This window comes from Aspergillus lucknowensis (assembly GCF_044049455.1).
Source record: "Aspergillus lucknowensis strain CBS 449.75 chromosome Unknown BJX67scaffold_82, whole genome shotgun sequence".
NCBI lineage: Eukaryota > Fungi > Ascomycota > Eurotiomycetes > Eurotiales > Aspergillaceae > Aspergillus > Aspergillus lucknowensis.
The window spans coordinates 1-25157 of record NW_027263626.1 but is presented as its reverse complement, the minus strand read 5'-3'; the positions used below and the strand labels follow the sequence as shown (position 1 = coordinate 25157).

General features: G+C 52.9%; 10 protein-coding genes across 10 annotated transcripts; 5 read left to right on the top strand and 5 right to left on the bottom strand.

Annotated features, from left to right (window-relative positions):
* Positions 1 to 526: 526 nt before the first annotated feature.
* Positions 527 to 2515, bottom strand: BJX67DRAFT_367802 (TVP38/TMEM64 family protein). Its single transcript, XM_071030565.1, has 3 exons — positions 1585 to 2515; positions 1093 to 1512; positions 527 to 1040 (listed from the first exon to the last, which is right to left on the bottom strand). Exons 1-3 carry the CDS (start codon positions 2055 to 2057, stop codon positions 689 to 691), a joined length of 1245 nt encoding a protein of 414 aa, XP_070880741.1. The 5' UTR covers positions 2058 to 2515; the 3' UTR covers positions 527 to 688.
* An 899-nt stretch (positions 2516 to 3414) lies between these two features.
* BJX67DRAFT_325725 (CCCH zinc finger and SMR domain protein) lies at positions 3415 to 6182 on the top strand. Its single transcript, XM_071027410.1, has 4 exons — positions 3415 to 4548; positions 4619 to 5335; positions 5386 to 5995; positions 6051 to 6182. The coding sequence occupies exons 1-3, from the start codon at positions 3617 to 3619 to the stop codon at positions 5951 to 5953; spliced, it is 2217 nt and encodes a 738-aa protein (XP_070880740.1). The 5' UTR covers positions 3415 to 3616; the 3' UTR covers positions 5954 to 5995; positions 6051 to 6182.
* Positions 6183 to 6337: 155 nt separating this feature from the next.
* On the bottom strand, positions 6338 to 7824 carry BJX67DRAFT_367792 (HpcH/HpaI aldolase/citrate lyase family protein). The gene is made up of 4 exons (XM_071030564.1): positions 7725 to 7824; positions 7492 to 7655; positions 7179 to 7399; positions 6338 to 7120 (listed from the first exon to the last, which is right to left on the bottom strand). Exons 2-4 carry the CDS (start codon positions 7529 to 7531, stop codon positions 6416 to 6418), a joined length of 966 nt encoding a protein of 321 aa, XP_070880739.1. The 5' UTR covers positions 7532 to 7655; positions 7725 to 7824; the 3' UTR covers positions 6338 to 6415.
* Positions 7825 to 7950: 126 nt separating this feature from the next.
* On the top strand, positions 7951 to 9495 carry BJX67DRAFT_367790 (DUF846 domain-containing protein). The gene is made up of 3 exons (XM_071030563.1): positions 7951 to 8208; positions 8277 to 8563; positions 8617 to 9495. Exons 1-3 carry the CDS (start codon positions 8054 to 8056, stop codon positions 8763 to 8765), a joined length of 591 nt encoding a protein of 196 aa, XP_070880738.1. The 5' UTR covers positions 7951 to 8053; the 3' UTR covers positions 8766 to 9495.
* Positions 9496 to 10795, bottom strand: BJX67DRAFT_367788 (uncharacterized protein). The gene is made up of 3 exons (XM_071030562.1): positions 10319 to 10795; positions 9740 to 10261; positions 9496 to 9682 (listed from the first exon to the last, which is right to left on the bottom strand). The coding sequence occupies exons 1-2, from the start codon at positions 10525 to 10527 to the stop codon at positions 9994 to 9996; spliced, it is 477 nt and encodes a 158-aa protein (XP_070880737.1). The 5' UTR covers positions 10528 to 10795; the 3' UTR covers positions 9496 to 9682; positions 9740 to 9993.
* A 622-nt stretch (positions 10796 to 11417) lies between these two features.
* Positions 11418 to 13181, bottom strand: BJX67DRAFT_375751 (cytochrome P450; the record flags this gene model as incomplete). The annotated part of the gene is made up of 3 exons (XM_071031744.1): positions 11418 to 11710; positions 11765 to 12457; positions 12506 to 13181. The coding sequence occupies 3 exons, from the start codon at positions 13179 to 13181 to the stop codon at positions 11418 to 11420; spliced, it is 1662 nt and encodes a 553-aa protein (XP_070880736.1).
* A 387-nt stretch (positions 13182 to 13568) lies between these two features.
* BJX67DRAFT_391855 (phosphotransferase family protein) lies at positions 13569 to 14893 on the bottom strand. Its single transcript, XM_071034861.1, has 3 exons — positions 14425 to 14893; positions 14207 to 14352; positions 13569 to 14157 (listed from the first exon to the last, which is right to left on the bottom strand). The coding sequence occupies exons 1-3, from the start codon at positions 14817 to 14819 to the stop codon at positions 13622 to 13624; spliced, it is 1077 nt and encodes a 358-aa protein (XP_070880735.1). The 5' UTR covers positions 14820 to 14893; the 3' UTR covers positions 13569 to 13621.
* A 681-nt stretch (positions 14894 to 15574) lies between these two features.
* On the top strand, positions 15575 to 16973 carry BJX67DRAFT_386234 (NAD(P)-dependent alcohol dehydrogenase; the record flags this gene model as incomplete). Its single annotated transcript, XM_071034027.1, has 6 exons — positions 15575 to 15779; positions 15860 to 16287; positions 16332 to 16631; positions 16676 to 16726; positions 16772 to 16843; positions 16899 to 16973. The coding sequence occupies 6 exons, from the start codon at positions 15575 to 15577 to the stop codon at positions 16971 to 16973; spliced, it is 1131 nt and encodes a 376-aa protein (XP_070880734.1).
* A 186-nt stretch (positions 16974 to 17159) lies between these two features.
* On the top strand, positions 17160 to 19336 carry BJX67DRAFT_325670 (aldehyde dehydrogenase family protein). The gene is made up of 4 exons (XM_071027408.1): positions 17160 to 17686; positions 17742 to 18190; positions 18236 to 18296; positions 18345 to 19336. The coding sequence occupies exons 1-4, from the start codon at positions 17384 to 17386 to the stop codon at positions 18975 to 18977; spliced, it is 1446 nt and encodes a 481-aa protein (XP_070880733.1). The 5' UTR covers positions 17160 to 17383; the 3' UTR covers positions 18978 to 19336.
* A 1311-nt stretch (positions 19337 to 20647) lies between these two features.
* On the top strand, positions 20648 to 21647 carry BJX67DRAFT_367783 (Zn(II)2Cys6 transcription factor domain-containing protein). Its single transcript, XM_071030561.1, has one exon. It carries the CDS (start codon positions 20738 to 20740, stop codon positions 21062 to 21064), a length of 327 nt encoding a protein of 108 aa, XP_070880732.1. The 5' UTR covers positions 20648 to 20737; the 3' UTR covers positions 21065 to 21647.
* Positions 21648 to 25157: the final 3510 nt, after the last annotated feature.

Genomic DNA, 25157 nt, shown 5'->3' with positions numbered 1-25157 from the left:
TATCCATCCATCGCGGGCCCACTTTTCATACAAAACAGCGTGGTCGGCAGGGAGAGACCGTGGTATCAGGGGGATAGAATGATTTATCGCCGAATACCTTGAACTGGGGTTAGAACTGTATAGGGGATGAAATGGGGGACGCATCTTCCATACTATAGGAGTCTATATGATGGGCGCTGGTGTGACGGCCGACTTACTGATGTAGCGTGGTGGCCTCCCAAAGCCACCCTTGCAAATTGCACCACCTGGGACGGAAGCGACTGATAAGTGATACGGATGATGTCCAGGGCTAGAGGGGACTGTTTCAAAAGTTGAAGGAGTGACAAGAGGAATTCCGAGCGGATTATTGACCAGCCAGTCCCTGGAGAGCGAGGGAGAGATGGGGTTTGGGAGTATCAATTGACTTGTTCTCTCAAGCGATTTGGAGTCTTGGCACGCAGCGAATTTCTCACTCCAAATGCGGAAGGCTTCCATTCTGGGCCATTCTACTTCGACAACTGAAATAAGCACGTAAGAATCGAAAATATTATACGCATGGCAAGAAAATTGTTCAATTAGACGTCTAACGTTTATCCATGATACCGACTGTTGGATTATACAAGGCATGACTCATGACGTGAGGCTATATAGACATAGACACGATGCAAGAAACAAAGGCTTCGACTCTAAACCCAGCAGTTCGCGGACACTAATCCCTTCCAACATGGGTATGGAGAGTGTACGTCTCCCCATCTGTCCCATCCCCGTCTTCGAAAACGTCGGATTCGTTATCCGTAAACTCGTCTCGGTATGGGGACTTGGACCGTAACGGGGAGCGATCGTTCATCTCATCGTCAATGACCAGGTCCACATTATCATCGTCAAAATCATTGAACCCAATCCGCTCCTCTTCGTCGCGCGCAAGGATTGTTGCTGCAGCATTGACATCGGGGTCATCTGAAAAACCCCGATGCGGACGGTGGGCGGCGTGGTCGGCTTGGAGAGAATGTCGGATATCGCCTCTCTCTCGTTCCTCTAATTCTTTGGCTCGAGCTAGAGTTCTGCACAATATAGTTAGTACTAGGAAAGTGTCCAGAGACGTGCTCTCCTTACCTTCTATAGATGTATATTCCGGTAAAGATCCCAACAGCTATGGAAATAATGATGCTGAAAATATTTACGAGTTTGGAGCCGAGACTCATCTCTTCACCGTTCTCGTAAAGGACACGGAGTCTGCTGCCGATAAATGCTGGGACGAGCAGCTTTGGCGAGATGATAGCGGTAGCTAGCCCATACATCAACGGCTGTACCGTGGGGAAAGTAGAAATTGCGCCATTGCATATCGAGTAAGGCAGCGGACAAAGGCGAATCATGCACAGCAACTTTAGCCCGTCATACTTCAATGTTAGCGAAAGAGCAGCGAACCGCTTGTCGCGCTCGACAAGGCGATGCACAAATTTCGAGAGGAAGGTGCGTGACGCAAGAAACGAGCAGGTCGATCCTAAAACCGTAGCGGAGGAGTAGAGGAGCCAGCTGTTGCGAAGATGAGCTAACGTGAAATGGAAACTAATAGAGTATAGGTCGAGGTCCCGAGGTACGACTTACCCTTTCCATACTCCAAAGACATAACCCGAAACTGTCCCGAATGTTGACCACCCGACTAGGGGAGGGAATGAAACAAGAAATACGCCCAGCCACATCAAAATGAAGGCCAGCGCTGAGTGTTCCCATGTCTCAGCGACCGGCCCAAGCCACTGAAAGACCCTTCCTGTTACGAACAAGAAACCGAACCCCAAAATATTGCACGCTATGACGGCCAGGACAGTTCCGACTCGTTGCCAAAATGTCATTTTTCCCCATGCCGCTAAAATACGTTCGTTCAAAGCATTTATACGAGCCACAAATCCCTTGGGGGCAGTTGTAGATGACCGTCGCGTGGAGAAGATGGTGCTATTCCCGGCGCTGGACGCAGCTTGGCTCCATGGTAAACGCACGCCATCTTCTAATGGAGAAGGCGATCTAGACGGAGAGGTTGAGAGAGACAGTGCGCGTGCCGTGGATGCATAGTCGGCGGGCATCTTGGGGGAAAGCTGGCAGAACGGATAATGAAATGAGATAATGTTTGGTCTGGGTCTCGGAGATCTGCGGCAGCTCGGCAGGGAATGGCTGGCCGCGGTCGATTGCAGGTCCAGAGATACAACTCCCACGCCGAAGTGAGCCCGGATTAAGAGGAAAGACGAGGTTTCAGGGTCGTCGATAGAAGAGAGTGGACCTTGACCCCCAGAGAGAGATGGGACATGAGTGAATGGTGGATGGCTCGATGCGAAGTGGGAATATCAAAGAGCTGAAATATGAGGTTGCCTATTTGTTGGAGTTGTCAGAAAAGCGGGGGGCAAACGATCGTTTGGGATTCGAATTGCTCGAGGCGGCGGAGGAGGAGAGCCGGAAGTCGGACGAGAGGCAAGAAGAAAAGAGAGTAAGGGAGAGATCTCACTCAGAACAAGCTGAAGCGCCGTGTCAGGGACTCGAAGTAGCCTTCTATTTGAGTGACGAAACATGATGAGCGGCGACAGATCGGGGCGGCGCAGGTGTAATATTGGTACCATCGCGTACGTCAAATACTGAATGATCGCCCTGGTTGGAGGAGGGATGCCCACGACCATGGTACCGAAATTCAGTAATTTACACCTCTGCAGCAGCACAGCCACAACCACTATCTAAAAGCTTCAGCGTGCGATCCAATCGATCTGCTGGGCTCTCTGCAGTGTGTCGCGATGATAGTATGCCATTGCAGTGTCCAATTGCCGAGAGCAGCATGTTAGCGACTGAGATAACACACTGCTTGCGTGTCTTTCAGGCATTCAATGCCCAGCATCGCACATGGGCATATCGTCCTGCGGGTGATCCTCAGGCATCACATGCCAAGAAATTGAAAATGTGGCCTGAGGTTTCAATCCCCACTCTTTCCAGACGTAAATAGAGAGGCCAGGGAAGACAAAGAACTCGAGCCCTCGACGCTTTGATATCAATAGTTTCCCTTTGCTGGGAGTTGAGGAGACCTTTGTCGGTGGTCCAGATCTTCCCTGACTAGTGCGGTGCCAGTCAGCTCCTGGCGCTCTGATTGTTGGGCGGGTCTCAGCCTATCGATCGTCGAGTCCCTTTGGCTCCCCATCAGCTTCCACGACTTGACTTCCTCCGTCCTCTCCCAGCTCGCCTCGTTTCTGCGCTTCATTATCCGTTCTGTCTTTCCAACTGCACATTCTCGTGTGATCTGTTAGCATTTCTGTTTTTGTTTCTTCTGGTCGTGTTTTTCATGGCTCGATGCGATGTGAGCATCCGCGGACCGCAAGCTGTCTCCTGTCGCATTGTAATTCCTCTTCACTGACCACGACCAAGCCTTTCTCAAACCTCCTGCGACCATCTAAATCTCTTGCGAAAGTTAAGCTGACTCAAGGAGCAATGGACTCCCACATCTGAGAACCCCTTCCGTCCTCGTCTTTCGGAGCCCACCTACCCTGCGGACTGTCTCTCCCTTTACCCCACATCTCGCCGGCCGGATTCCCGGACTCCCCCCTCCTAATTCCGCCTCTTTACACTTCCAATTCTTCTACTATTGCCAGTTCTACAATAATCCGGGATGGTGTCGGAGGAGCTCCTGGAGGATTGTCTGCAAATCCTCCAGGATAAGTCCCTTGACGAAGAGGACCAGGTTGAGAAGATTGAGGAGTTCCTCCGTGAGAAGACCTCTTTATCAGGGGCTTCGCTCGAAAATGCTGTCCTAGACATCCTTTGGCGACATCGAAATCGTACACTTTCGGATTCCTCCCCACCACCACCTCGTCATACCGTCATTCGTCGCTCGTCACCTGCGCCGTGGCAAATGGCCCGGTCCTCCACGCCCTTGTCACCCCATTCAAACCTGGGGACGAGCCCTGGAAGTACATCGTGGATGCAGAGTTCGCGGAGTGGCTTCCCGCGACCTTTATCCTCGACAGCGTCACCATTTACGTCGCCTCGCCCTTCTCCCAGGCTCGCCCTTGCCCAGCCTATTCCCCATTCTCCGAACCTCAATGCGTATGAGTTCTCGGATCAGAGTCAAGTTTCGGATTTCTATGGTGATTTTGGCAACGACAGCAATGTGGATTGGCTGGTTGCGGACGATGCGAATAGCACAACTTCGTCTGTAGGTACATTGAGCATTCACGGGAACTTAAGCGCTACTGCACCGGAATTCGTTCCTGATATGAGTCCTCACGATATTTTGCGAACTGTTCTTGGGGATAAAAGATCTAATGATGAAATTGAAACTGCGTTGGAGGCAAACGGATATGATTTGGGCGCCACAATTGCTGCTCTATCTCAAGGAACTGATATAGGGGCGGCCTCCCCGATGCCAAATGGTGACGCTCGAGTCCTGGTGGGGAAGTCCATGTCAATGGAACCTCCGAAGAGTACCGGGACTCCAGTCCACAACCGCAGCCCTGTCGTCTGCAAGTACTGGCTGTCTACTGGTCAATGTCTCCGCGCAGATTGCCGCTTCAGCCATGATCTAACTAGCCACCTTTGCAAGTGAGTTTTACAGCGTCGCGGAAATCACATCTCGCATAGTATGTCGACTAACATCTTTATTAATTTCTAGATACTGGGTCATGGGAAACTGCCTTGCTGGCGATGGGTGTCCCTTTTCTCATGATCCATCTGCGCTGGTTGCAAACCTCAGTGTTGACGGTAATACTTCGGCTACGCCAGCTGGCATTGCTTTTCAGGTAGACAACGCCCCAGATGCCTTTCCTCCGTTGCATTCGGCACCCGGATCTGTCGACCAGTGGGCTAGCCAGCAAGGAGGCAAACATCCGGGGTATCTATTTGGTCCCCCGGGGGGGAAGAATGCATCACACCTGGGAGGTGGCAAACGTAACGGGAGTATGACGAGCCTATCACGTCCTCACTCTCGACCGGGAAGTCGACACCAACACCGTGAGCTTAATCCATCGGCTCCCTCTGTTGACGATCCGGATGCCTTCCCGACACTTGCTGCCGTCAGTGCGAAAGGCTCAGGGAAGAAAAGCCACGGGAAACGAAACCGTGAGAACAACTCAGCAAGGGATAATGTACCTGCATCTCTGGCTGACGTAGTTCGCATGTCCCCTTCTCCGGCTCCGGGAAAAGGCAAATCTTCGTCTAAGCATAATCGAGAGGGAGCCAAGGGCCGTGAAAACAGTGCCGCCGCGCAGTCAATACCGGCGCCACAGCATATCCCGTGGCTTGAAACTGGCTCGCGAACAAACCAGCAATATATAAAGTACCGAACGGAGGCCATTCGCCATGGCACTGTGAGAAACAAGTTTCTCCAGAGGTAAGCGTCTCCCACCTGATTTTGCATTACACAAACTGACCGAATCCGAGTGCTGCTCAAGCGTGGAATCGAAACGATGCGCGCGCGGCGAAGGCCCTATCCCTTCGTGGTCAAGCCGAAAACGAGGCAATGCGGAAATGCCACCGCGAAGCCGCACGGCAGTTGTACGAAGAGCGCAACAAGCATCTCCAACGTGCCGGATTAGACGATGAGATTGAGGAACTCTACGTCGACCTTCACGGCTTGCACCCTGAAGAAGCTATTGAATATCTCGAGAAGATCCTCGTTAAACATGCGCGAGAAGGCCGACGTGTCATCTACGCCATCACTGGTACAGGCCATCACTCCAAGAACGGAAAGGACAAAATTGGGAAAGCAGTTAAGGCTTGGTTGAATGAGTGGAGATACTTGTTCCGGGAGTTCAGCGTACCCGGCGAACGCGGTGGGTACGTCGGCGGGATTTTAGGCATTGACCCCACGAGCTACGATAAGGCCCTGGCCAAGAGCCTTGAAGAGAGTGGCGAGGGGAAGGAGGATGATGAAGCCGAGAGTCAGCCCGTTCTCACGATGGGCAAGATCCAACTCCTCAGGCGTGGAGATATAGAACCGAAACAGTAACCGAATACAAACCATATCAATTCATACATATTCCCCTGCCATGTAAGAACCAGCTACACGCTCTACCATATTTTTAATGCAGCTGATCTCGAGACAGTCAAGGATGCTACCTAGTATCAGGCCTATATCTGTCGATGTTGGTGGATAGTCTGTTTACGCTGGGAGGAAGGTGCGACGCTGATGGGGACGGGTGTCACTTTCCTACTACGTATTTGAATGTCTGGCAAGGTAGGCAGGGGCCATCCACGGCGGAAGTCTACAAAATAGGAAGAGCACGATCTGGTCAAGCTGTTGGTCGCTATTTCCTTGCGTGACACAAGTCGTGCTGGACTCCTGAAGCACGTTGATACCCTGGTGTACTACGCCCACGAGTAAGAGTATATATCTCACATCTTAAAGCAGCATGCGAGGGTCTTATGATATTACGACTAGACATATATACAACACCTCAAACAACCAAATCTACTCGGGTTCCTGGTCTCGCCACTTTCCCCTCAGCGCCGCAACGTCAACACCACACTCGTCCGCTTTCCTAACAATCGCCTTCGCCTTCTCCGCAACAGGAACATCAATCATCTTCCCATCAAGCGTCCAAGCCCCGCGGCCCGCCCTCGCCGCCTTCTCATCCGCAATCACAACCCTCACAGCCCAAGTAACCTCATCCTCATCCGGACCGAAAATCCTCTGCACGGTCTCCACCTGCGAGGGGTGGATACACTGCTTCCCGTTGAAACCCAGCCCGCGACCACTGCGGCATTCTTCCTCCAGAACGGCGGGGGGTGAGTCGTCACCCTTGGTGGATTTGTAGGTTGTGCAGACGAGGTCAATGGTGGAAGGGAGGCTAGCTGCGCGGGCTGCGGTTGCAATAGCGGAACGCGCGAAGAGGAATTCCGTTAGGGAGGGGGTGCGTGTAAGACTTAGATCCAGGGCGAAGTCTTCCGCGGCGAAGATCAGGCCCTGGAGGTGATGGGTAGCAGAGCAGATTTGGGAGAGGTTTGTGACGGATTTGGCGGATTCGATGAGGGCCAGGAGGGAGATTGGTGGTCTTTCCTGTGAAGTTTGCGGTTGCTGGGAAAGAGTGTGGTTTATCACGTCTGTGACGAACGTGAGGTCCGAGGCGGAGTTGACCTTGGGGATTACGATTGTTGTTAGGTTTGGGGATTTGAGCTTGCAAGTCTGGGTCAGCGAAATGTATGTGTGATGTAAGATCACGGAGGCAACGTACAACTTCAGTGAGATCTGCTAGGGCTAGGCCGCTGTCAACGGAGTTGATGCGCACAGCGCGCTCGCGGATGCTCGCTGGGGCGGACTCGTCGAGAGCTCTCCGCACCAACGAGCGGGCTTCGGCTTTTTTGTGCGGAGTGACGCTGTCTTCAAGGTCATAGGCAACGCAGTCAGCTGTCAGGCTGCGTGACTTGTCGATGAAGCGCTGCGAGGAGCCGGGTACTATAGATGTGGTTAGTGGTGCGGCTTTATCGGAAGGTCGCAAGCCGTGGGGATTATTGTAGCAAGGCCATGAAATGCGGGGTGGACCATACTGTAGAGAAGGGCGCGACGGAGTGTGTTTCTCGCCGCCATTGTGCTGTCGTTGACTGATACAACGTAGCCGTTGATCTCACTGAGCCGCTCCAAGTGACGTCGGAGTCTGAAGCTGGAGAAATATGGGAAGCGGGATGTCTATCCTCGGCGACGATGAGGAGCGCTGCAAAAGCATAAAGCCTTCTCAGGGCCGTTCCTGCATGGGAGGTGATCGGAGATCGGGCGGGCCTACACTGGGCGTTGAAATGCAGAAGCATGCACAGGTCTCATCCATGACGAGAAGTATTCGTTTTCATAGCTTGCTTCAGGAAAGAAACTATTTCTGTCTCCTGAAGTGTCGTTTACGACTGGCCGATGCTTGAAATGGCCCTCAAGCAACGCCTATTCTGCCGGTAGTCACCGCCCTCTGAATGAAGACACGCAACGGCATCATCGTCTCCGTCAACATTCCACTTTCGCAGCCAACGGAGTCAACGGCGAGTCCTCAACGAAAGGAGAGGAGTCTATTCGAGTATCCTTGATTTGTTATACTCACTGGAAATCCTTCTGAGTCTCTCCAAAATGGAGCAAGAACCACTACAACCGCAGCAGCAACCACAACAAGGAGACCTGAACTGGCGCCTGAGCGCCCACCCGATAACCCTCCTTGTCTTCCTGGGTTTCCGCATCGGCGCGCTGCTCATGTACCTGTTCGGAGTTCTCTTTATCAACAATTTGTACGGCTCACTCCCCCACTCCACTTCAAAGCGAGTCCACCCATGTGCCGACCTCTAACCTTGAATAGCATCCTCATCTTCATCCTCACTCTCCTTCTCCTTTCCGCCGACTTTTACTACCTTAAGAACATCGCCGGGCGTCGACTAGTGGGACTCCGCTGGTGGAATGAAGTCAACACCTCAACGGGCGATTCACACTGGGTCTTTGAATCTGCAGACCCCAACACGCGCACGATCACGGCAACAGACAAGCGATTCTTCTGGCTAAGTCTCTACGTCACTCCAGCGCTGTGGATTGCGCTGGGTATTCTGGCTATTGTCCGGCTGAACAGCGTGATCTGGTTGAGCCTCATTGGTGAGTTATTGCTACATGCATTGGGCTATTGAGTTATTTTCTAACTTCGCTAGCCATTGCTCTTGTTTTGACGATCACGAACACAACTGCGTTCTCCCGTTGCGACCGCTTCAGCCAGGCTTCGACTTTCGCGAATAGAGCGTTTGGAGGGGCGATTGTGAACAACCTTGCCGGGGGATTGCTGGGAAGGCTGTTCCGCTAGGCTCTCGCTTGTTTCCAGTCGAAGTATTCTGCTTTGGGAGTTGTTTGATGTCAAAGCTTCTCTTCCGTCCAATACAATACCCCGTATCCATGAACTTTTAGATGTATAAAATTCCGGTCGTCCGTTTATGTCATGAAATAGCAATTAACCTTGACAAGTCAACATGGCTATGTAGGTTTTGGTGTCTGTCATATTTGTCAAGTCATGTGATCTGACAGCATCCGCTGTGACCCTATAGCGATATGGCTCGGGAAATGCGAGTCTGCGGGGCGCAAATCACATTCGGCACTTTCTCAGGCAGGTATATCGCCCGGCTGACCCACTGTCTTGATCATATAAGGGCTCTGGAGAGGGGTCGGCAACGACGTAACGGCGAAGTGGGGGATGGTATTCACGGCTTAGACGTAGCAAGCCCTGAGTGGCGATTAAGGAACGGAATGGCCAGATCATTGTGATAGCGGGTTACGCTGTGCGATTTTTCGAGTTGGTTTGGCTACGTTAGTTGGGCAAACGCGACTGGGAACGGGGAAAACAAGTGGTTCGAAGAAAAGGCTTTTGCCCTGTCATGGCCTGAAATTGAATGGCTTCCAGTGCGCCCCGACTGTGAAACGAAAGGCTCAATCTGCAGGCCTGGCACTGGGATGTCGCATTCGCAACGTTGTGTGATTAGCCGCCGGTCTCCACTGCCACCACTTCTGACCACTTGCGCCAGCGCAAAGCGAGGATTCTCTGGCAGTGGCCTGTCGACGAAAAACGCCTGGGCGGGGCTATAAATATTGCTCTACTGCGGCCTTGGTCGAGGTTACTTGCCCTCCAGGCTGGCGCTTTGCATCCGATGAGGCATGTCCGCCAACCTCAGCGCAGAGTTCTGTCGGATGATGTTGACAGCCAACTAACGCTATCACCATCTAGGCCGAGTACTAATTTTCTCTGTCTTGAGCTGAATATGTCTCCGGACTGATTGAAAAACATAGTTGAGGATTACCCCGTGTGCTACCCGCAATTCTCAGCCCTAGTTGGCGCTGAGCCCGCCTTCCACATTGCACGGCGCTTTACCACATTGCGCGCCAGACTGCTACTTTTGAAGCAAGACAGGTTCTCTGCCTTGGAGAAGAAGAGAGGGCGAGGCTTTTTCTGGGGAGCTGTCGACGAGATGGGAATGATGAGCGGAAGGCTGTTATCTCAGATATCGACGCGGCGCTTGCAGACTACGGTATAGGGGAACCGTTCAACTCGTCGGGTATTTAAAAGAACACATTGTCAGACAATTTTTTAGCAAGAAATGCTCGGTAATACAGTTCGAACACGCCTCGCCAAGGGCAGTCGCTAGTCTCCGAAATTGGCTCAGTGGCAAGGGCTGCATAGCTCGCGAAGAGGCAGAGTTCCTCGATAACCACGATCTAATGGCCATATTAACTCCCACAGATAGTACATTGGAAGATATCGAGAGCTGGATGGAGGACAAATTGGTGCGGTATTGTGTTAGATTGTACAAGGTAGGTCAGAGCTTCCCGATGCCATGGTATCAAGAGCTGATTTGTCTTATGCCTCAGAATCGGTGCAACCACCGGTCGGAAGACTCGAATGTATTTATACCTTCAGATCTGCTGACAATGCGGCTGGCTCGAGCGCTCCTCGGCCTGCTGATTGCTATTCTCCTTCCTGTTCCAATCATTGTTTGCAACTCGGTCAGCAATACCGAGCTACGGTTGATCGTCATCACGGTGTCGACAACGGCATTCATTGGTATAATGTCGAGCATCACTCGTGCAAAGTCAATCGAGCTGTTGGTGCGGCCGCCTGTTGTAGTATGATGCTAACCGGCCGCTTCCTAGCTACGCTACGGTTCTGACGGTTTTTATCACCCAGTAAGGGACATTTACCTTAGGAGAAACGAAGTAGAAGATTGCCATATTTGGCTCAAGTCATGGGTATCAGGGATTTTATAGTGTTTGCCAAGTATCGCCATCTGTGGCCAGGGTATCGAGGAGCCTTGAACACTTCATCCGAGAACGATGATGTTTACGAGATCTTTTTTTTTTTTTTTTTTTTTTTTTTTTTTTTTTCAGAAAAGGTTATACTTTCTGATAGGCCCACTGCGCCTGCAGGTGCCCAGCTGGAGGTGACAACTTGAAGACGGTGCTTCCTTTGTTGTGACATATCGCGTGGCGTTTGCTTTTTCTGTCTCGGTCCTCCATTATTCGCGTCTTTATAACTCCTTTACTGTCTGTTGCAAACATAAATTCTACTGTAAGAGCTAGTAATTCCGTCACAAGCCGCGATGCATCACTGTCTTCCTCAGTTCATCAAATAACCCAAGATATATACCAGATACTCCTTAGCCACAGCCCTCTGGCCCCGACCGAGTCCATCCAAGCTGAACGACCGGGGACGGAACGGACTGGTTCCGTGGAGGGTGCCTGGGGTTTACATACCTCTCGCGAGAACGCCCAGGGATTCCACGAACAGGAACACGGCCACGGTGCGCATACATTTCTGGCTCTAAGGAGTATTAGACGACACAACGAAGCACCGAGGACGCAAAATAACGACTATGATCACCCTCTCAGGCGCATAAGTTTCATCATTGAGACTCTCTCACAATGTGTGAACACTGCCAGGCCGACACTGACAATCAGATGGGTAACGGTACTACGCCAGCGATCGTCTCTTGAAGACTAGATGTAACGGCCGCAGTCCAGTGACAAAATGATCGTATGAATTGAGAAGTTCGTAGCCGTTCTCTCCAGGAGCGAGAGCCACATCAAATTTGGTGACGAGATGTGCGGTCAGTAGGCGAATCTCCATGAGCGCCAAGTTTTTCCCTATACAGCCGGACGGACCGATCGAGAAAGATGCGAACGCGTCCTGGTGTTTGATCAGCTCAGGACGGGTAGAGAAGCGCTCCGGGAGAAATTTGTCCGCATCGACAAAATTCGATTCATCTAGTCACTATCAACGCTTGCAGGGCGGCTAATTTGTGGGGGAACGATACTCACCACGGCCCATAGAGTAAAAGTTCACCAACATCTCCGTATTTCCTGGGATCCATTGCTCACCAATGTATACCCCCTCCGGCGGGGCTTTACGGTGAAGGCCACTGGGGACTGGAGGGTGCAATCGAAGAGCTTCATTGATGCACCCGTTGAGCAGTGGGGCATGCTGGATCTTGCGGTGTTCGATTTCTCCGTCGTTGATCAAGGATTCGATCTCTTCCCTTAGTCGTTCGAGGAGTCCAGGGTCCCGCGCTATGTAGTAGAACAAAAACGACATTGCTGTTGAGGTTGTGTCGCTTCCGGCAACGATAATAAGCTTGCTATCGAGGTGGAGCCCTTGCAGCTCCTTGCCTCTATCTCTCCCGCTCTTGGTTTTCGAGTTGAAATCCTCGATGAGAAAGTGCGCAATATCAGGAGTCGCCTGCTTCCCCTGAATACACATTCGATCTTCAATCTGTTCGACGCAAAAGCGAACGAACCGACGGTACGTGTTCATTGTTCCGGGAATGGCCATTAGCAGGCGAAAAGCCCAGGTTGGGAGGGCTAGGCCACCGGCTTCTTGGGACGTAGTCAACACCTCAATTGCCCAGTGGCTTTTTGCTGAGTCCAGCATGTTGAATGATTGGCCGAATGCCAGGTCGCCCATTATATCGAAACCCCAGAATTGGAACCACTTGGAAACGTCGATGGGCTTGCCTGCAACAGTTAGCAACGGCATACTTTAGGAGGGGAGCGGGGTGGTACCATCAAAACCCTCAATCTGTCTAATGAAAGACTGGTTATACCTTGCGATCCTCAACTCGTACCCGCGTAGGGCCTTATCGCTGAAGGCTGGGCTCCAGATCCTCCGCCGCCGGTCGTGCTCTGCCCGAATCCTGGTCGACAGCATAGAGGTTGCAGGATGTTCCGCATCGTACCAAGGGCTCTTGATACATTTTGACTGGGGACCAAGCGCAACGCGGACAGCGTCTGCGTGGCATACCGACACCTGGTTTGGCCCGATGCGGACAAACTTTCCCCACTTCTCATGGCTGTTGTACAGCTTTAGATGCATGTCCCCCTTCCCACCGACACGGAGAGCGAGATCGAATGAAGTGAGTTTGGCGAGCGAATACCCGGGGAATTTGTTAAGGGGGTTCAGGAAGAGGCGATAAAAAGCTAGGCTGGTGTAGAGACCGGCTAGGTAGGTGGCGGTTAGGGTTACGGCAATGCGGACGGCATCCGACATTTCGAGAGTTTCATCAACGTGTTTCAGACCCAGGACTGTGAAAACACATGCTAGGATGACGGCCTGTACGTGTCGTATTGGGTAGAGATGGTGCTCGCCAATGCGGTAGTAGAAGGTGTAGGCTGCGACGCCTAGGGCTCCAGCAGAGAACTGGAGGGTCCGCGTGGCAGGACGCTGGAGATCGAATTCCATGCTCAGATGTGCCGCTCCTCCGGAGTAGATAGTTGAGTATCTGCAATTTTCCTCTTCCTTTGGCGGGTGGGGGGTGGCTCTTATGGACGAAACAAAAGCACAAACAAGGGACAAAGACCGGAGTGGGGGAGAGCAAGGGCTTGAGGCAGCCGACTCGGGGCATTCCTCCGTCTCCACTCGTAAGGTTGCAGCTGTCCAGAAGTGAGTTTTCTTTGCGACGATTAGGCGCTCCGCCTAGTCAGGGATCAGGCATACGTGAGCCGTTATTCGTGCCTGCGTATGACTTGGCTGCATAGATAGCTGCTTGTTGCGAGACTTGCGATGGGGGCTCCCAAGGCCGGAACCTCTTAATGCAGATTCTATTATCATGGCGGCCTGATATCACAAATCCGCACCCGGGGGTAAGAGGGATACTTACTGCACCATACAAGGTGACGATATTACAACCTCCCCTTGTCTTTGGCCCCTCGTGGATTGGAACGCCTTATCTCCTGTACAAGCCCCCAAACATTTTCCGCCGTCGGCCAGGCCATCGCCCCGAAATCCCTCGCAGACGCACTACTCACCTGCCTGAGGGCGTACCGTGCCGCAATCCCCTGCATGATCACCGCGCCCCTAAACCCAGCAAAGGCCCTCCCCCACTTCATATCCGGACGCACATCATACCCAGACGCCACATACAGCTCAACACACTCCTCCAAACTCGGAAGCCCATACTCCTCCCTCTTATCCGGGGGCGGCAATTCGGGACTCAAGCTCGACGGCGCCCCGCCAACCCCCCACGTATGCGGCAAAAACGGGGCAACGAGGCTGACCATGTCGGAGAGCGGGTGTCCCAGCGTCGCCATCTCCCAGTCCAGCACGCCGATAACCCGGGGCTCGGTCTTGTGGAAGATCAGATTATCGATCTTGTAGTCTCCGTGAACGATTGTCGTGCGGTCGACGGGTTGGTTTTGCGAAAAGAAAGTGGACATCTCTTCGAGGTGTGGGAGCGGTCCGATAGCAGTCTTGGTTTCAACGTCGACGGCCTGGGCCTGCGAGCGGGGAGATTGAGGTGAACGTTTTGATTTGGCGGGTGTAGAAGCCCGACTTTTCCCCTAGGGTGCTGAGATCTAACGCGTTGTAGTCGAGCGTATGCAGGTTTACCAGCGTTTGAACCGCTGAGCGCCACCTACCTTCATTAGCCTTTTCAGTCAACCTCGGTAGAAACCGTGGACGGAGGAGAACTGTTATTAAAACGCACATCTTCCTCCTCTCCGTCGGACTCACCCCCGGCATCCCAGGATCCGTAAACCCCCTCCCATCCAAAAACTCCATAACATAAAACGCCGTCCCAATAACCCCCTCGTCCTCACAGAGCCCATATACCCTCGGCACGGGAACATCCGTATCCCTCAGCGCACGCAAGACACGAAACTCGCGCTCGACCTGGTGCGCCGTGCTGGAGAGGAGCTTCCCCGGTGGCTTCTTGCAGAGCACGTAGCGACTCCCCGTCGTGTCGGTAAGCTGGTACGTGGGGTTTGACTGACCGAAGCCGAATTGTTTTATGCTGAGCGGGGGTTTGATTGTCGGGATGTGTTGGGTGATGTAGGATTCCAGGGGCGGGAGGGGAATGGGTTGGCGGATTGGGCCGGCCATTGTGTACTTGAGTGTGGATGATATAGATGTTATGCGATGTTAGGTTTGCGTTGGAGGTGTGAGAGTGATTTGATAGTATCGCCTGGAATTGAAGAGATGTAAGCAACGGTACCCCATTAATTGTTTTCTTGTTAATGCGGCGTTCAGGCGGCTCCCCGCATCGCATCAACCTCGGATGCTCGCTCGAGGAGCCGTCGAAGCGCGGAAGGGGGAAGCGGGGAAGTCCATCCTGGAGTAACAAACAAAAGCTTGTCAGGCACATGTGAGCCGACGATACCGATGGGCTGCATTTATGCTAATAATCGAACTCGGTAGTACATTAATAATGACTCTCACAAGCAATGACCATTGCGCTTCAGACTTGAATTAGGGCAGGCGGCCGTTAAAACCTTCGTTGGTGGGGTTTGCGGGAGTGGCGGAGTATACGGCCCATCCTTGACCTACGTTGCGTATGTGGGATAAGCATACGCATACGGATCGATGAAGCATGCGGAGGCTGACACCGTCGCCGTATTCCCGCTTTACTTCAGGATCGACCTTCCCAGGAGAGGGCAAGATATTCAAGCTACAACTTCGGATACAGGAACCGCCCCTCCCCACCCTGGTCCATGATGTGGACGGACACTTAGCGCCATGGCAAAGGGGAGGGGTAACAGATGTGAAAGGTATTATATAGTGCCTAGGTCGCCCCGATGATGGTACTTCCAGTTCTTGCCTGGAGCCAATCTCGAAGCCATTCCAGAAAAGAAAAAAGAATGCACGTCAAAGCAGTCGTCGCCCGCGAACCCGCGGCTGGCCCGAACTGGGCTTTCGAGGACGTCACCATCGGCCCCCCCGCAGACGACGAGGTCCTGGTAAAGATAACTGCCACTGGGATCTGCCATACTGATATTCTGTTGTCGTCGATACCGAGCGGGGGTCCGTTCGGAATGGGGTATCCCAAGGTCCTGGGACACGAGGGTGCGTACAGGTGACACGGGCCGCAGGCCGCGGCTCGGGACGGTACGACATGAAGAAGGGAGGCTAATGACGGAGATCAGGCGCGGGAATTGTCCAAGAAACGGGAAAAAACGTCACGAAAGTCGTCGTGGGCGATAAAGTCTTACTATCGTACTACTCCTGTTCCAACTGTGCACGATGCCGGTCGTCCCGGCCAATGTACTGCACGCAGTTCAATTTAGAGAACTACGCGGGCCGCAAGGGCCCCGTCGTGTGCAAGGACAGCAATGAGGAAATCTGGACCCGGTTCTTCGGGCAGTCGAGTTTTGCGGAGTACAGCATTGTTGCTGAGGCTAGTGTTGTGAAGGTTACGGGGTTATTGCAGAGCGACGAGGAGCTGAACCTGTTTGCGCCGCTGGGCTGTGGGTTCCAGACGGGGATGGGTGCTGTTCTCAATGTTGCAGATCCGGGGCCTGAGGATGTCGTTATGGTTATGGGGATGGGTGCGGTTGGGATGGCGGCTCTCATGGTATGTGCCTTAAAGCGTCGATTGGACGGACCTGATGGGGGTAGACGGCCAAAATTCGAAACTGCAGAACGATTGTCGCCGTGGACCGATTCGATAACCGGTTAGAACTTGCAAAAAGCCTCGGAGCCACGCATACGATCAACACTATGGTCCCGGATTTCGGCTTTCAGGATGCCGTTCGTGAGATATCGCCCACCGGTGTCTCGGCTGTGATCGACACGACGGGGGCTGGGAAACTGATTGAAGAGGCTGTCGAGAGTCTTGCTCCTCTCGGGAAAATGGTGCATATTGCGTCTCCTCCGCCGGGGTACAAGCTGAGTCTTGATATTACGCAGCTGTTCGCGGTACGTCACCCGGTTTGTCCATGGGCGACAGCTGACACCTTTAGAATGGCAAAACAATTACAGGCTGCATTGAGGGAAACTGTCTCCCGAGCGAGGTAAGTCTTGCCGCGTGTAGTTGAACGTTATGCTCAAGGAGACAGTCTATACCGCAGATGGTCCAATGGTACCGAGAAGGACGCTTTCCAATCGACAAGCTTGTCACCTACTATCCAGTAAGTCGGCCGTCCACGCCAGTACAGAACCCCAACAATTAACCAGCTCCTTCAGGCTGTCGATTTCGCAAAAGCACTGGCACACATGCACGATGGAAGCACGCTGAAGCCTGTGCTGACATGGGCCTAGCCAAACCTTGTCGCAGCTGAGAATTATCTCCGAGAAGCCTCCCAAGTTGGCGTCCTCCACCTCTCGCCCCATTCGTTACGGACGAAAGCTCTAGTCCCACTCCAACCGCGCGGGGTGCCAATCAGGATATCATGGTTAAAAGGACATGACGAAAGTGAGGGAGGAGCATGAGAAACTTTGAGCGAGCGAGCGAATGAGAACGAACGTCCCGCGAAGCTTCAGTTGGTTGTACACGTCTCCAAGGCATAGAAGAGCATAACTCAAAGTGATCGGAACGATGACCGACGAGGCCCCCCGTTGATGCTCTTCCCCGCACCTCGCCATCCCTTAAACTGCCTCCAGGCCCATGCCACGTCTCAAATAAGCCCCCATTACTCTCTTCTTTGGAAAATCTTAATTCCAGTAGCAAGATGCCCGCCTCAACCGGCTTCAACGTCTTCGACAACTACCAGAACACCATCAACGGCAAGCCCTCCCCCACTGCAGAGAAACGCCACGGCATCAACCCGGCAACTGGTCAACCAAACCCAGACGTCCCCGTCTCGACTCCACAAGACGTCGACAATGCCGTCGCTGCTGCGCAAGGGGCATTCAAAACCTGGGCTGACGTCCCCGTCAGCGAGCGCCAGAAGGCTCTCCGCGACCTCGCAGACGTCGTCGAGCCGTACGCGCAGGACTTTGCCAAACTCCTCGTCCAGGAACAGGGGAAGCCTGTAAGAAGGACCCCATTGTCCTATTATGAACCGTACCGGAAACTGACGAAAACAGTTGCAATTCGCGACCTGGGAGATCAGCACCGCAATCCAAGCCCTCCGCGACACCGCCAACCTCGAACTAAAAGACGAAATCATCGAAGAAACCGACACCCGCAAGATCGTCGTCCGGTACACACCCATCGGCGTCGCCGTCGGCATCGTCCCCTGGAACTTTCCCTTCGCGCTGGCGATTAACAAATTCGCTCCCGCTGTCCTGGCAGGGAACACGATTATCATCAAGCCCTCGCCGTTTACGCCGTACTGCGGACTCAAGGTTGTTGAGCTCGCTCAGCGCGTCTTCCCTCCTGGCGTTATTCAGGCGCTCAGTGGTGACGATAACCTTGGTCCGTGGCTTACTGCGCATCCGGGGATCGACAAGATTAGTTTTACCGGGTCGTCGGCGACGGGGAAGAAGGTTATGGAGAGTGCGTCGAAGACGCTGAAGAGGGTGACTCTCGAATTGTAAGTACGTCCTCACGGCGATTGAATAAAGCTTATACGTGGTAGGGGAGGAAAAGATGCAGCGATCGTCTGCAAGGACGTCGACGTCGAATCCGCAGCAGCTAAGGTATGCGACCCGTCACCGCTCCGGTCTCCTATAAAACTAACAGAACAGCTCGTATCTCTCGGCTTCATCAACTCCGGCCAGGTCTGCGTCGCCATTAAACGCCTGTACGTCCACGAAGCAATCTACGACAAATTCCTCGCCGCCGCCGCCGCATTCACAAAAACAATCCAAGTCGGCGAGGGCAACGAAGAAGGCGTCTTCATGGGCCCCGTGCAGAACGCAATGCAGTACGAAAAAGTCAAATCCTTCTTCGCCGACGTAACACCCGAACAACTCGCCCTCACAAACGGCGGAATCGACACGTCCAAGCCGGGCTACTTCATCCGCCCCACGATCATCGATCGCCCCGCCGAGGATTCGCGCATCGCGACGGAGGAACCCTTCGGTCCGATTCTCCCGTTCCTCACCTGGAGCGACGAGAACGACGTCATTGAGCGCGCGAACAAGACGCGCATGGGTCTCGGTGCGTCGGTCTGGTCGAATGACCTCGACGAGGCGTCGCGGATTGCAGCGAAACTGCAGGCGGGAATGGTCTGGGTGAACGCGCATATGGAGCATGACCCGCGCGCGCCGTTCGGTGGGCACAAGGAGAGCGGGATTGGGACTGAGTCGGGAATTCATGGGTTGAAGGCTTACTGTAACTTGCAGAGTTTGTATCTTCAGAAGAAGGCTAGTGCTTGAGGTTCGTAGGGTGGAATTCATTTATTTTCTACGGCTGTCCAGCAGGTACTCCAGTTCGAACCTTGGTAGATAAACACGGTGTGATGGATTTTAATCGGGTAGGACTAGCACTGATACTACTTGCTACTTGAATTCATAACGTGACTACCACAAATCTTAGGCCTTTGAACAAGGGAGTAAAGCTGTCAGTTCTGGCCAGCCTGCAAGGATGTGCCCTAGTGGCTTGAAAAAGGCACGAGAAAAAGCTACAGTTGGCCGTTCTCACAGCAGCCAACGTGAAGATATGTTGTAACAACAAGAACACCCATGAAGATGGGTTTGGGGAATATGTAGAAGCACTTATCTGAAGGATACCCGAGATATCCATGGTCGAGCAGAACATGTTAACGTATTGAATCATCTAACCCTAAATAATTACCCTGATTTTCTCGATTACTGCTATCAAGCACTCTTATACTCTGCAGTCAACGCATCAACCCCTCCCTCCACCGAATCACTCTCCAGGGGGACTGCAAACAGCGCCCGCATACCTCTTGTCCAAGATCCCCGCGAAGCGTCCTCCAAAGAACTCCCCTTCGTTTCTGGCTCGACAAAGAAAAATGAAACAAATGACTCCAGCCAGCACGCCAACAGAGTAAAAAGTAGGGCTAGGGATTATCTTTGCAAGTTTTCGGAAAAGATAATGAAAAGAAAATATTTTTTGTTTTCCTTGGCAGAAAATGTGGGTACCTCTTTGTGTACTAAAACTGCCTTTCCAGCCAATTCGAGGCCTCTCAACCTTTGCTTCTGAATGCTTCGAGTAAGCACGAGGACAGGATTAGGTATTTTTTCAGGATTATCCTTTCAGGATTATCTTTGCGTGGTGGAAAAGAAACTAAATGCAAAATTTTTTTGTTTTCGGAAAAGATAATAATTGTTTTTCGTTTCCACTCGTACAAAGTAATATCTCCACTGGATCTCACGCAACACAATCGGTTCACATCCTGATTGAAGTTGTAGATCGCCAGCGTCTGCGAACACCAGTACACGCTCGTGCCCCGGGTAGGACTTTTTGTAGCGACGGTTTGGGAACACCAAGACTGCAGAATTGACCATGGATCTGGACCAGGGTAAAACGAGTCTGGTAACCCCAGATGGGAGTTCGGGGTTCGGGGTCGGATCTCGCGGAACTCGTCAACAGCTTGGATAGGATAGATTACGCGCATGATAGTCCTGTGGCGAATGAGATGGCTGCAAACTTGGATGTGGGCCTGTCCATGGGGGAAATAATATCGGGGCTGTAAAGCTCTCGACCCCGTGGGGATAAAGAGATCATCCTTGCACCTCAGCGAATCTGTCGGCTCTCGGCGTGAAGGCTGAGAGTGAACTGGGCCTGTTAGGTCTGTTACAACTTCGAGCTCTCAGATACAACGAGCTGAATCACACGTCTGACCAACATCACATTTGCCAGATGCCAGACACACAGTCACTGCAGCACAGGCGAAGGACGGGCTGTTGGGTCTGCTCCAAGCGCAAGGTCAACGAATACCCTTGCCCCATCAGTTCTCGCTGACCTCTTCCCTAGGTGAAATGCGACAGCTCCGCTCCCAACCCCTGCACTAATTGCGCCAAGCGCGGCGTGGAGTGCCGGTACGAGGAGCCCAGCATTGGTCGAGGTAGGCACCGTGCAGCCTCAGTGCATGGCGTACTCGGAATGGGGATAGGGCACTGACACTCCGTCAGCTACACAGCAGCAGGGAAGCGCATTGTCTTCACGGCACATGACAGAAGCCGGTATACCGCGGGATAGAGCGCTCCGAGCCTGTGTCAGCTGCGCGACCCAGAAGCTGAAATGCTCTGGTGATCCGAACGGGTGTCGGCGATGTCTTCAGAACGCGTTTGATTGCCAGTATCCTCAGCCACGGCGCAGCGCCAAACGGGCTGCTGATTCCCATCGAGAATCCTCGCTATCTCGAAGGACGCGAGCGCGGGAATCTACGCCAGTCTATGAAGATGGCGGACAGCGGTCTCTTCTTCCACACCCACATGCCAGGCTAGATTACCCAATTCAGTCAATAGGTCGTTTTAAGGCCAATTCTAATTGGTGAACAGCCTCTCTACGGACACCATACGTGCAAAAGACACGATCAGAAGGCATGTCGATGCCTACTTTGAGTACGTCTACCCGATAACGAATCACGGCTTCCTCCACCAGGGCAGACTTCTCCAAGATCTTGACGAAGAGAAAGCCTCAGTCGTCCTTCTCAAAGCAGTTGCCGTGTCCGCTTCTCCGTTCATTGGGTCTTCTGCAAGAGATTCGAGGCAGACCATTCGGTGGGCAGAGGACGTCGACAACTACATCATGGCTGGCATGGGGGCGTACTCAATTCTTTACTTGCAGGTCATAGTCCTATGGACCAACTACCATTATACCAGCGGAAACTTCGGCAAGACGTGGATGCTACTTGGTTTGGCTGCCCGTCTTGCCTACTGTTTGCAGATCAACGTCGAACCAACGTCCGGATCACCCGGCGAGAGAGAAAGCCAGAGGCGTATGATTTGGAACCTTCGCATCCTGGACCGTCTCCTTGCTGCAACAGTGGAAGAGTTCTCTGTGTGTTCGAGATTCATGGATGGCTTGCGGCTACCTTGCAACGAGTACTTCTTTACGGCCGAAATCGAGACCGAAATTGGTACTCTGCACGCTTTCACCGGAAAGCACCAAGTACAGAATATTGGTGGGTTTTGTTGGAGGCCTCGGTTAGGCGACTAGCCGAGGTCATGTGACCACACAACCTCCCTAGTAGGTCGACACTCAGTAGCTAGAGAGAATCAAGCGACTTCGTTCTGGCCGACAGGTTATGAGCCCCTAGACTCAGGATATTCCCCTATTTTGAAGTCAGAACGACCCTTTACGATCCGTTAGAACCCTCCTGCAGCGATTTAAGCGCTGTTGTCGCTTCTGGTGTTGCTGCAGCGGAGTTTTTAACCATTTCTGGGGCATACCGTCGGGTTGAGCCGACGGGATCCCACATCAGTCGACGAATCAACGATCCTACGAGCCGCTAAAGAAGGTTTAGTCGATCAGCGATAGCCGACATGTTGAATACTGGTCAGAATACTGGAAATCCTACTGTTGCCGATCAAACGACGTGCCGGGGCTACCTGCTTCCCGAGTCTCTGAGCGAGAAGCTGGAAGGTGTACCGGACCGCTTAGAAGGCAAGGAGGACTTTGAGGACTGGAATTGGCATGTACAGTCGATCCTGCAGGCTCAGAACCTAGATCAGCTAATCGACAGCACTATTCCACGTCCGAAAAACGATGATCCAAACCACAAGCGTTGGGACGACATATTGGCCCGAGTAGCCTTGTGGCTAAAGAACCAAGTATCCAAGCAGGTCACCAGACAGCTGCGAGTGTTGGGACTAAATTTGAGGCTTGTGGATGAGCTCTACGACCAAATAAAGAAGATTGTCATTGGCAAAGGGACTACACGATGTAGAATTGTGGGGATCAAAGCTATGACAATGACAAGAAACCAATTTGGAAGCGTCACAGAATATGTCAACGCGTACAAGGATGCCAACACCACGGCGGACCGTATGGGGGTCAGCGTCGGCCCGTACCTCGCTGCCCTTGCGGCCCTCCACAACCTCCGCGAGGATCTACCGAACTGGGTCCTCACCCAGCAATACACCTTCACCGATGACGCGGTAACGACATACTAGTGGGCAGACTTCCACAACCTCTGCGATGAAGCTATCTCGCAGGCAATGGCCGATATCGAACTCTCCGCGGCTGCCCCGAACCGTACCAACAACGGAGAGGGCAACAACAATAAAAGCCAGAAGAAAAAGGGTAAAAAGACCAAGCGAGACGGACCGAAAAACGGCCAGTCAATTGATGACTATATTAACTTATTTAGAAATGCAAAGAACAAGAAAGATTATGATGGCTGCTGCATATACTGCGGAGGCCCTGGTCACGGTGCAGATTCCTGCTACTATCTCAATCCTAAACGACGGAAAGAGGATTGGCGGGCCCGTGATGGTTGTTGGGCGTATTGGCCAAAGTCATCGAAACCCTTGAATTCAAAAAGCAAGGATGCCGGGCAACATGCAGCCGTGGAGGCGTCACACAGCGATGACGACTTCGAATTCGCCGCTATGGCAGCGGCCGCGGCACCCTCGGGTAGTGGGACCAGACCGTGGATCTGGGATACCGGCTCGGCCCGACATATAGTCGCAGACCGGGGATATTTCACCTCGCTACGCCTGTATCGGAAAGATGAGAGCCCCTATACCTACCAAACGGCGGGGATATCGGATGGCAAGACTCATGGATACGGGCGAGCTAAGCTACGGCTCCGAGACCTTCATGGTAAACCGCAAGAGATCGAGATCGACGCCTACTACAACCCTAATATGAAATTCAACCTCTATAGCGTCGCTCGGGCTCGGGAGAATTGGTTGAATTGGTCCGTAAAAGACGCAATAGTCCGTGATTGGTCAACCAACACGCCCATATCGTTTACACCTAAGCGATATGGGGTCTACTGCCTTGACACCTTCCCTCTAGATCCCGCGGATGACAAGGAGTTCGTTGCCGCGGCGGCAGCTAATGTCGATGAGACCCTTCTGGCTCACCGTCGCCTTGGCCACGCCGGCATCCCGAAGATTAAAGGTTCCGGTCTAGTCCCGGGTCGAATTCAACTATTTGTGTGTGATACGTGCAATGACGCACACTCCAAGAGACAAGTCTCCCGAGAGGTCCAAAGCAGCAAAGATCTAGATGCCGATGACCCTACCACGCTGTGGTACGCCGACGTGCAGACGATAAAGCCGATAGGCCACGGCGGCTACCCATACTACCTAATCTGCGTCAACGCGGCAACCCGCCTGACGTCTGTATACATGTTGAAGGATAAGGGTCAGGCCTCGGGGAAACTTTTGCAGTTGTGTGAGTGGTTGAATACCAATACAGGCTGATATCCCCGGCAATTCCTAATGGACGGGGGATCGGAATTCAAGGTATTCATTCAGAAGGCCGCTGATAAAGGCATCACATGCAAAATAACCCCTTCACGGACTCCCGAGCCGAACGGGCCGTCTGAACGTTTTGGAGGCTATCTAAACAGCATAGCCCGGGCCGCTATTATCAACAGCGGTCTCCTGGAGGTGCTGTGGCCGATGGCTATTGAAACCGCCGCCTATATCGCGAACTGGCTGCCCCGGCCAAAGGATAAAGATCCGAGAGCCCCGATACGTCGTTGGAGAGAATGGTTCAAGCAATCCGACCCGAATCCGCCCCTGAAGCACCTCCGAGTATTCGGCTGCAGGGCATGGGTTCATATCCCAAAGGAGGACCGAGTTACCACTGAGAAGATGGGACATCGGGCCAAGCTCGGGTACCTAGTCGGCTATGATGGAGATTATGGCCATGTCTTTAAGGTATGGGTTCCCGCTGACAATAAGATAATAAGGTCTCGGGATGTTGTATTTGATGAATCCCGTACATATCGTGATGATTATCCCAACAGTAAGCTATCGGCCGTGGATGCGGAATCCAAATTGCCTACTAGCAATCCTGGAGAACCTACCACGGTCTGTATGTTGAAGAATACGCCCATACCGCAACGCCCCGATATACCGCCGCAACCAGATACTGCACCCAATGGGGGTGGATCAACCGAGCAAGCTAGCCCAGCGGAAGAGCGAGTTGAGGAGGTCATTGAGCGTGTGGAGGAACAATATGGGGATGGAGACGTCGAGATGCAGGATGCCGGCCCGATATCGCTGCCAGAGACCCTGGAGGTCAGCCGTACCCGGCGGATTGAATCCAATACACCTGTAGGATCACCGCCGGCAAGCCGAGCCAACAGCGGGGATCAGGATCCCGAACATCAACGTCATCAGGTTGCTATTCGGCCACCCGAGACCCCGCAACGCCTAATTCTACGCCCACCTCGCCCACCGCAAGTCCTTCCACCTCGGCACCGACCTTTTGGAGAGAATCCCGACCCTCCACCGTCATTTTTTCAGTTGCGAATAGCTAATACCGGCCGTGAGGAGCGTATGAGAGCCCTATTCGGCTCGGGGAACGTCCGCACGTCAAACTTATTAACTAGGATCCCCGAAGCCACAAGAGAACCCGAGAATCGGCCCGAATTGCTTCCTCCTCTGCCTCCTCCGCCTCCTCCT

Coding starts and splice junctions, on each gene's coding strand:
- BJX67DRAFT_325725 (XM_071027410.1), top strand. CDS start 3,617: ATGGTGTCGGAGGAGCTCCTGGAGGATTGTCTGCAAATCCTCCAGGAT. Junction 4,549..4,618: donor CTAACTAGCCACCTTTGCAA/GTGAGTTTTACA, acceptor ATTAATTTCTAG/ATACTGGGTCATGGGAAACT. Junction 5,336..5,385: donor AGAAACAAGTTTCTCCAGAG/GTAAGCGTCTCC, acceptor ACCGAATCCGAG/TGCTGCTCAAGCGTGGAATC.
- BJX67DRAFT_391855 (XM_071034861.1), bottom strand. CDS start 14,819: ATGGCCGGCCCAATCCGCCAACCCATTCCCCTCCCGCCCCTGGAATCC. Junction 14,353..14,424: donor CCGACGGAGAGGAGGAAGAT/GTGCGTTTTAAT, acceptor TAATGAAGGTAG/GTGGCGCTCAGCGGTTCAAA. Junction 14,158..14,206: donor CCCGCTCGCAGGCCCAGGCC/GTCGACGTTGAA, acceptor CACACCTCGAAG/AGATGTCCACTTTCTTTTCG.
- BJX67DRAFT_367792 (XM_071030564.1), bottom strand. CDS start 7,531: ATGGCGGCGAGAAACACACTCCGTCGCGCCCTTCTCTACA. Junction 7,400..7,491: donor CCGTCGCGCCCTTCTCTACA/GTATGGTCCACC, acceptor CCACATCTATAG/TACCCGGCTCCTCGCAGCGC. Junction 7,121..7,178: donor TAGCAGATCTCACTGAAGTT/GTACGTTGCCTC, acceptor CAGACTTGCAAG/CTCAAATCCCCAAACCTAAC.
- BJX67DRAFT_367788 (XM_071030562.1), bottom strand. CDS start 10,527: ATGCTCGACATTATACCAATGAATGCCGTTGTCGACACCGTGATGACG. Junction 10,262..10,318: donor GACCGGTGGTTGCACCGATT/CTGAGGCATAAG, acceptor GCTCTGACCTAC/CTTGTACAATCTAACACAAT.
- BJX67DRAFT_367802 (XM_071030565.1), bottom strand. CDS start 2,057: ATGCCCGCCGACTATGCATCCACGGCACGCGCACTGTCTCTCTCAACC. Junction 1,513..1,584: donor GTCTTTGGAGTATGGAAAGG/GTAAGTCGTACC, acceptor TCTTCGCAACAG/CTGGCTCCTCTACTCCTCCG. Junction 1,041..1,092: donor GGAATATACATCTATAGAAG/GTAAGGAGAGCA, acceptor TATATTGTGCAG/AACTCTAGCTCGAGCCAAAG.
- BJX67DRAFT_367790 (XM_071030563.1), top strand. CDS start 8,054: ATGGAGCAAGAACCACTACAACCGCAGCAGCAACCACAACAAGGAGAC. Junction 8,209..8,276: donor GTTCTCTTTATCAACAATTT/GTACGGCTCACT, acceptor AACCTTGAATAG/CATCCTCATCTTCATCCTCA. Junction 8,564..8,616: donor GATCTGGTTGAGCCTCATTG/GTGAGTTATTGC, acceptor TAACTTCGCTAG/CCATTGCTCTTGTTTTGACG.
- BJX67DRAFT_325670 (XM_071027408.1), top strand. CDS start 17,384: ATGCCCGCCTCAACCGGCTTCAACGTCTTCGACAACTACCAGAACACC. Junction 18,191..18,235: donor AAGAGGGTGACTCTCGAATT/GTAAGTACGTCC, acceptor TATACGTGGTAG/GGGAGGAAAAGATGCAGCGA. Junction 18,297..18,344: donor TCGAATCCGCAGCAGCTAAG/GTATGCGACCCG, acceptor CTAACAGAACAG/CTCGTATCTCTCGGCTTCAT.
- BJX67DRAFT_367783 (XM_071030561.1), top strand. CDS start 20,738: ATGACAGAAGCCGGTATACCGCGGGATAGAGCGCTCCGAGCCTGTGTC.